The following is an 8,891-nucleotide window of genomic DNA, read 5'->3' on the forward strand; positions in this document are numbered from 1 at the left end:
ACACATACACAGATACACACATACACAGATACACACATACACACATACACACATACACACATACACACATACACAGATACACAGATAGAGCTGGACTGAATGGAGCAGTGGTTCTCAAACTAGGGCATAACTAGTTTACTCCATCTAGTGGCGTTCAGGGGAAGTCCCAGTAGGATTAGATGAATTACTTTTAACAAAAAAAATTTAAAAATATCCTTTCACCAATATATATATTTTATATAAAATATATATATTATATATATATATATATATACATAAATATTACTATATTATATATAGTAAATAGTACAAAATATAATATTTTTATATAAAATATATATATTATATATATATATATATATACATAAATATTACTATATTATATATAGTAAATAGTACAAAATATAATATTTTTATATAAAATATATATATTATATATATATATATATATAATATATATATTTTATATAAAAATATTATATTTTGTACTATTTACTATATATAATATAGTAATATTTATGTATATATATATACATAAATATTACTATATTATATATTTATCACACACACACAGAGACTGACCAGCTCTTGGACCCAGGCGTTGTATCCCGGTGGGCTGACGGCCAACTCAATGACGGTGGCTGAGATGAGAACGATGAGGCAGAAAGGAGAGACGTACTTCCACAGGTAGAAGTAGATCATGTACGGTCTGAAGCCCAGCATGTCCTCCAGGTCCTGCATGAACCTGAGACACAGGGACAAACATCCATCACGACGACGTCGCTCCGTATGTTCTGTAGCAACTGCCGACCGATCTGCTGGTACTGACAGGTACCAGGTACCTTTTACTGCCGTAAATCCAGGCCACGGACAGATTCTCCAGGATGACCACGACCGTGAGAGGCAGACCGGCAGAATAATCATCAAACATGGTGACAAAGTAATTTCCTGAGCGCTGGACGAACAACAGGCCGCAAAAGAAGGCTACGACGCAGCAGCAGACTGCAGAAACATCGGAGAGAAAAAGAGGAAAAGCTGGAAAAGTTGGAAAACACAAAGAGCTGTAGGGAACGCCGACCCGGAGACTCTACCTGTTAGGAGCTCCTTCTGGACTTTATAGGCATCGAGGATGGGCGTAGTGATGCCGGTCATGGTGCCGATCATGCTGCCCAGACCCAGGTTAATGAGCATGAAGAAGAACATGACAGACCAGAAAGGAGAGGCGGGAAAATGGGTCATGGCCTCAGTGAAGGCGATGAAAGCCAGGCCGGTGCCCTGGACCGCCTGGAGTCAAGGGTTAGTCTGGTCAGAGTCGGATATAAAAGCATGTTGTGGTCACCTGAGGGGGAACGCCACCAGAGACTCACCTTGTTGAGTTCATTCTCAAGGACACAGGGTTCCAGACCCAGCTGAGCGAAGCTGTGCTCCTTGACCGTCCTGATGACTCCGTACATCTCAGCGTAGTCTGAGGTGCTGAGGTGAGAGAAGTTCACGTGTGGAGGTATGAGATCGTAGCTTAGGACGTTGGAGTGAAGGTATTCCAGAATCTTCTCAGCATTCCTGTGGTGGGAAAACGGCAACTTCAGCTACAAGTTTTAACGAATGGTCAATTATTCAGATACCAAATCAACCCGATTGTTCAGACCAGCAGCGGTAAAAAACACACTCACTCCACGACACACTTTTCGTTCATGATGTTGGCTTTGAAGCCCAGCACAGCAAACACCACCAGCGTGGCCAGAATGGAGGTGAAGAAGTTGATGAAGGAGACGAGCACGGCGTCAAAGTGACAGTTGTTGTCGATCTTGTTGTAACTGGAGAAGGCTATGACTCCCCCGAAGCCCAGACCCAGGGCGAAGAAGACCTGAGTGGCGGCTTCTCTCCACACCTGGAGCTCCAACATCTTCTCCAGCTGTCAGACAAATACCTTTACGTTACTATGACGGCAGCAGCTCCAACGTTAGATTGGTAACTAGCTAGCTAGATAAAACTTTATTAATAAACTGAGGCTCCAGGACCAAAACAACAGGAATATCACACAAATAGATAGAATCAAATACAAACTGGAGCAGCAGCAGCAGCATCAAAGATATGTTAGGCTGTTGGTAGACTTTCTCGTTCTCTAGTTGAATATTTGGAATGATTACGTAGGAATAACCTTGGGCGTGAACATGTGGGCGATGCCGTCCACGGCTCCCTTCAGCATCAACCCTCTGACCAGGAAACAGAAGAGGACCACGTAGGGGAACAGGGAGCTGAAGTACATCACCTGTGAATGATGGGAGGAAAATCAGACCCAGTTTGACTTCTGTTCTATTTCATCGTGTGTTTTCGACGTTACCTTCCCCGATGAGGCGATCCCTTTAATGACCGCCAGACAGACGATGACCCAGCCCACCAACAGAGACAAGGTCATTTTGACGTTGAGGCCTCCGCTCTCTGCAATCGTGCTGGTGGTGTTTAGAGTCTGACGGTACCAGAAGTAGGTCGTAGCCGAGCTTTTTTCACACTCCGGCTCCACAACTGAGTGATTTACAGAGAAACAAAAGATGCAGGTTTAGATTAAAAAAAAAAAAAAACAGCAGGGAGATTTGGAGCTCACAGTGAGGGCAGAAGGAGAAATATAATGAGATAAAGAATGTTTGCTCTCGGTCAATATTCAATTCTCGCCTGGTTCTCACCTCTCAGACGTGAGAGGTGAGTTGCACAAGGTCAGCTGTGTATTTGATATGCAAAGCCATGATTCTCCAATTCAAAACACCTGACATATTTTTTCTGCACACGCTATGTATGCTCCACTTACTGCTGGAAAGTGATATATGAGCCCTGGTGTACGCACTTGATATTGCAGGATGGTGCGGATATTTTTTTTAATGCATGCAGACACAGGAAAATTTGTGAGGTGAGATGTTTGAAGATCAAAACCCTGCTGAGGCGTCAAAGAGGAGATGAATTCTATACCAATATTTCTCAACCACGGCTCATATGTATCCTCAGGAAAATCCCCACGGCACACCACCAAACAAAAACCTCACAAAAAGTACTATGTAGTAGTAAGTAAGTAGTAGTTTACATGACCTCATAATCCCGGCTTGTTTAGTTGAAGACAACACTGATATACTGGCAGGAATTGAAGAAAGACACAAAGATCTTCATCAACAACTCTGATTATCTTTTTTTTTAGCTTTCATAGCCATCTGCTGCCACCTAGCAGAAGAGTATATAATTGTTCTGCCTTTTATGCTTTCACGAACAAAGAAAAATTACATGCAATAAATAAAATAAATAATAGTCAATGAGGTCGTTAGGTCTCGTTAGGTCTCGTTAGGTCTCGTCAGGTCTCGTTAGGTTAACTTACTTGCCAGTGAGCCATTCTTTCTGATTGGACACTCGCTCCATGGCAGAGGAAACTGAAAGGACTGGAAGAAATAGAAGATGCTCCAACCAATGATGACGTTGTAGTAGAGACCAACGAAGCCACACACCTGCAGAGACAGACAAACAAAAACAGTTACTCAAACGTAGAGTTTTACAACCAAAGTCTTAATTCCTAGTTTGCAGCAGCGTTAAAAAACATCAGCATAAATTCTGCTTTTATGGATTTCCAACGTCAGGAACTCATTCAGGATTGGGATCAGCTCCGAGTCAGAGACGTATGCAAATAAGGCAGCGTCTCCTCTACTGTGTGGTGTTGCTGTCAGTCTTCTTCTCAGCCGAGGCAGCCAGGAAACTCGGGAGCTAAATAAGGCCAAGGAAGGCATGAATAATTAAACTGCTCTCTTTTTCAGCCCTGGTCTTCTGTAGGATATTTATAGCTACTTCTGTGCAGGCAGTAAAGGAAGTCTACACTTCCCCTCCAACACAGTAATACCTGCCATTAGGACCTGATTGTTATGGTGACTCAGCATTTCAATCAAATAACGACAGGCGGACTTTTTACCCCCGACTAATTACCAGCTGTTTACTCTTCACTGTCGTTACTACTGTACAATATTCCTGCTTTAATGATGACAAAATGACATTAAGACTAAAATTGTTAAGTGACTAAGACAATTATAAAAAATATCTAGATTTAAAGGGGAAATTACAGACAAAAAGGCAGAATATATTTTTAAGGTGATGGAAATTCTAACAAATAAAGGGTTGATAGTAAAAAGTCGGTGGTCACATTAGACTCAGTTGATAGTAAAAAGTCGGTGGTCACATAAACCTCTAAGTGTCATGATTGGTCCACGAGCCAGACTTTGATTTGTTACCCTGCAGTCGACTCTCCCTCTCCTTCCACTCTTCACTGTCACTTTGTTAATAAAACGGTTGACGGCTCAGCTCCACTGACAGTGGAATGAAACAAAAATCCACTTCACCATCAGACTTGACATCCCTATTCCTCCAAGACGAGGACACACGTAGTTCCACACCCCGATGCTCCCGCGTCGGATCTTCTGACCCACGGCCAGCTCCAGGAAGAAAAGTGGAATTCCAACGAGGAGGAGTAGGATGAAGTAGGGAACCAGGTAGGCACCTGGAAGAGAGGAGAGATTCCTGACTGAGGAGTCTACACTGGTCAAACGCAGTGGTTCACTATTAATTACTGTCATGCGCCCCCTAGAGGACAGATTTTTTTTTACGCCAACCCCTGAATTGAATGCGCCCCCTAGAGGACAGATTTCTTTTACACCAACCCCCGAATTGAAATACCGTATTTTCCAGACTATAAGTCCCTCCGGAGTATAAGTCGCACCAGCCAGCTAGAGTGCCCCCTAGCGGCTGTCAGTGTGAAAATAACAAGCATGAAATTATATCTAAGTCGCACCGAGTAGAACCTGCAAACCCAACCAAAGGGTGAAAAAGATTGTGACTTGTAGTCTGGAAAATACGGTACTGTTGAGAACCTGATGTGTGAGTTGCTGCCACCTAGTGACTGGAGGCTTGTTCCATTAGAACCCTCTCATGCCAAACACACCTCTGCCCGGCACCTCACCACGCCCCCGTAGGGGGGCCCGCCCCACTATTTGAGCACTACTGGTTCAGTAGTTCACTCTAGTTCACAGAGATCATAAATAACGGAGTCAACGTAAAGTAAAAAGTATGACAGGAAATAAAGACGAACAAAAGAGAACGCCACGATCATTCCTGAACACTGAACTGTGAAGTTGGTTTTCATTGGCTGTCAGTCAGTTACACATCACACTGTGACTTTACAGCTGATGTAACTTGGCCGCTCTGAGGATGAGTCTGCGACGCTTCATCACTCCTGTACTTTTATAGTAAATCTCTCAGCAGCAGCAGCAGCAGCAGCAGCAGCAGCAGCAGCAGCAGTGTGTGCTGTATGTCTCTCTTGTCATGTCACATCTATTTCCAGGGTAGAACACAGGCGTGTACATACAGCACATACACAGATCTGATTACAGGCGTCTCAAACACTGGTTTAGAGTTACCTTCATCTGAATCGATCTCTCTCTCTCGCTCTCTCTAAACTTGACCTGCTCGGCCAACAGTTCGAATCAATGCTGCGTCTAAATTCAGTCTCATCTTTTGTAAACACATCTGCAGCAGAGACGCAGAGACGCTGCGTTTGTGGGACTGGGGGTCAGTCAGGTTCCCCAAAGGTTAACAGTAAATATAGAATAAGATCGATTTAAAAAACAAATATGGCATCGAAGGTGGAGCCAATGACGAGGCTGTAATAACTGAAAGTTAACTTTGTTGTTACATCAATAAGTATTTCAGTTTCTCAATCACTTTCTTCAGGTCTTGTCTAATGAACTCATATCATCAGATATAAAAATTAACATTTCAATCACATCATCTCATCATTAACTCATGTCACGTTATCTCATTTCAGTTCATCTCTTCTCATCTACGCCCTCCTCCTCCTCCTGGGCCATCCCGGGGAAACATGGACTCATTGTACTTTATAGGTAATGATGTTATGATTGTACTGGTCCGGCCCACTTGACGTCTAATCAGGCTGTATGCGGCCCCTGACACCCCTGACTTATGTCAACATCTGTAAACTCTGACACAGTGACCTTGACGCGAGCGATGGCAGAAAAAAAACTTCTTTTTTTTTTTCCAGTTTATGATCAGACTCCTCCCACTCACCTCCTCCGTTCTTCTGGCACAAATAGGGGAAGCGCCACACATTTCCCAGCCCCACAGAGAAGCCCACCTGGGCCAGGATGTACTCCAGCTTGCTGTTCCATGCGGGGCGTCCTTCGTTCTCAGGCAGCTCTATGTGTGGCACGTTCTTCCCAGCTGCCGCGCCGACATTCAGGGAGCTGTTTTTGTAGTCGAACGGTTCCTCGTGTGCGAGCAGATCAGCCACAGACTCTGCGACATGCTCCAGGCTCTGCTCGCGCTGCGTCACCTTGCTGTTCTTACGCATGAGTAAGGCTGAGGGTCAGGGAGGGGGTCAGGGGTCAACAGGTCAACAGACATGAATAAAGAGAGAAGAACAGAGAATTGATGAAGCGTCGAGAAGACACTGGATTACAACACCTGATTAGGTGGTTACAAAAATCTTTTAATCTTTAGTGATGAGGCCATTTGTCATAATCACATTTAAACCGACTTTTTCAGCCAATTGAAATGTCGTACACGGATAGTTCGCCCTGACACATCCTTCGCTGCTGCTACTACTGAGGCAGGTTGGGACTAAAAGACGTATTTTGACCAGACTATTTTATAGACAAACAAGTTCAGTTCCGTTATTCTCAAGTCCCGATCCAGTGACGTTCTTTGTTGTTGTCCTTAAACCCAACACACGCTGATCCACATCACAAGACACGTCGTAGGGTCATCGCCTTTTTAAATGTATTGCTTACTCTTTATTGTGAAATTTGCCAGTGAAATGGAGAAACTACACTGTGTTAGTGAGAGAGCTCTGAAACTCAAAGGAAAAAAAACAAAAACAGAAGAGGAGATATTTCTGTAAGATGCTGATGCGACATTTGCCAGTGAAATGGAGAAACTACGCTGTGTTAGTGAGAGAGCTCTGAAACTCAAAGGAAAAAAAACAAAAACAGAAGAGGAGATATTTCTGTAAGATGCTGATGCAACATCAGTGATGCACACGAGGCGTTAGTGTCACAACATCTGCTTACATCAGCCAAACAGAGTCTGTTACTATCAGCAGATTCTCCTCAAACTCTCACACATGTAGAGATCAATCTGGAGCAGAAATCATTTCAGTTTCCTTCACTTCTCTTCACACAGATGTCCTGGTGGGCTGTGCATGTCTACCATGAGACGTAATAATCTGATGGTCACTCACAGTCCCTCATAATCCCATGTGCGCTGACCACTAAACCCTCCAATCTCACATTTTCTGTCTTGTCATTCAATCCCAATCTACACGTGATGTCAGTCCAACAACATTGTTTTTTTTTTATTATCTTCTAATCCTGCTGGCAGAAAAACTGAACAACAGTTGTCGTGACCACGTTTATGTCAAAACAATACACGTTTTCCTCCACAACACCCACGAATCCTTTACGCCACATGTTGCCTTTCATTGTACTATACTACAGTATATTCACGACAGTGTGACGCAGCGGCTACAACCACACGACCATCGTTACGACAGCGGACACTGCGCGTAACCGCACCCGTGCACGCATTACGTACATTACTTAAGTTACTACTGAGATGTATAAAATAATGTAATGCTGTAAAAAAGTAAATCATTGCGTCATTAAAGAAATGAATGAATCCTTTGGCAGTGGCGCAAGGGTTTATAAAAGATAGTCTCTAAACGTTCGCCTAAAATGTTGTTAAACGTTTAGAGAAAGTTAGAGAAAACGTAAAGAGAAAGTGGGAAACTGAATAAACTGAGATACTGTATATTTAAGCACTTTTGTTTTTAAAAACCCACAAAACAAACTACTTTTTTTAACTCCTCAACCAAACCACTTCCTGAAACACACTGACGTCATAAATCAGTGCCCTAACTGACCAATCAGGTCTACTCTGATTGAGACGCAGGTAAAAGTCACTGAACGTCACATGAGCTTTTTTTTTCACCAAACTTCACCAAACCAGGTGTAAACATGGTAATAAGACATTTATTATTTTTTAATGAATAAGAAATAAATATAAATGCATAATTTTACGATTATGATTATTATTATTATTGATTACGTTTTCTTTTCATTTTCTTTTTCAAAAATTACAATGACGATAAATTAACATTTTTCTTCTGTTATGAGGGGGGAATATTTTGTACAAAAATAGCACAACGCGGTGTTATCTACGATATCAAATTATCCATAAAACATTTGTTTAACCGCAAAATACATTCATTACCTCCGATATTCTTATAGTTATAGTCTGAAGATCGACGGGAAAAGTACAGTTTTACTGCAGACTTTAGACATCTTTAAATATTCACATATTTCCATCCAATTTTATATAACTGAATTTGTACAGTTTAAAGAGACAGAGTGGAAATGGTTTCGATTAAAGTTTTCAGTTACCAGTCGCCCTTTACCCAGATTTCAGCACTCAGAGGACAAACACAGAGCAGGTGATGTAGAAAAAAAATAATATCCAGTTCACTTATCTCTGGTCTGAAGATTTAAAAAGACCAGGTGTGTAGACTGTAACTGTTGACCACAGGCCGGTCCTCTGGTCCTGATGCTGACACCATCACTGCTGCCGTGTGACTTTTAAACACAACCAAGGTCAAACTGTGACCCTCACTACTGTTAAAACCACAAAACACTCACTAAAAAAACCTAAAACACAAACAAATCTGCACAAGACTGACCACAAGACAGGAAAGTCACACATGCCAACTTTTTTTTATAGCAGATCTGCGAATAGGTGATGACACTGACAACGAGATGCTCAAAGAAAAAAAAAACTGAAAAAAGGAAAAGATTTGAAAA

At 42.3% G+C, this 8,891-nt stretch overlaps 1 protein-coding gene across 1 annotated transcript in view; it reads right to left on the reverse strand.

The window, feature by feature from the left end:
* The window catches only part of LOC103385877 (sodium-dependent neutral amino acid transporter SLC6A17-like), a 13,621-nt gene that overhangs the window by 1,829 nt on the left and 2,901 nt on the right, over window positions 1-8,891 (reverse strand). The window contains exons 2-11 of the mRNA XM_008319893.3: window positions 6,106-6,396; window positions 4,365-4,522; window positions 3,359-3,485; window positions 2,342-2,523; window positions 2,159-2,269; window positions 1,671-1,912; window positions 1,368-1,560; window positions 1,092-1,284; window positions 843-1,002; window positions 583-745 (exon numbers count right to left, since the gene is read on the reverse strand). Of these exons, the coding sequence (XP_008318115.1) occupies window positions 583-745; window positions 843-1,002; window positions 1,092-1,284; window positions 1,368-1,560; window positions 1,671-1,912; window positions 2,159-2,269; window positions 2,342-2,523; window positions 3,359-3,485; window positions 4,365-4,522; window positions 6,106-6,388 (1,812 nt within the window). The 5' untranslated portion in view covers window positions 6,389-6,396. The remainder of the gene's footprint in view (window positions 1-582; window positions 746-842; window positions 1,003-1,091; window positions 1,285-1,367; window positions 1,561-1,670; window positions 1,913-2,158; window positions 2,270-2,341; window positions 2,524-3,358; window positions 3,486-4,364; window positions 4,523-6,105; window positions 6,397-8,891) is intronic.

Source organism: Cynoglossus semilaevis, chromosome 11 (assembly GCF_000523025.1).
Source record: "Cynoglossus semilaevis isolate Cse_v1.0 chromosome 11, Cse_v1.0, whole genome shotgun sequence".
In the NCBI taxonomy this organism is placed as follows: Eukaryota; Metazoa; Chordata; class Actinopteri; order Pleuronectiformes; family Cynoglossidae; genus Cynoglossus; species Cynoglossus semilaevis.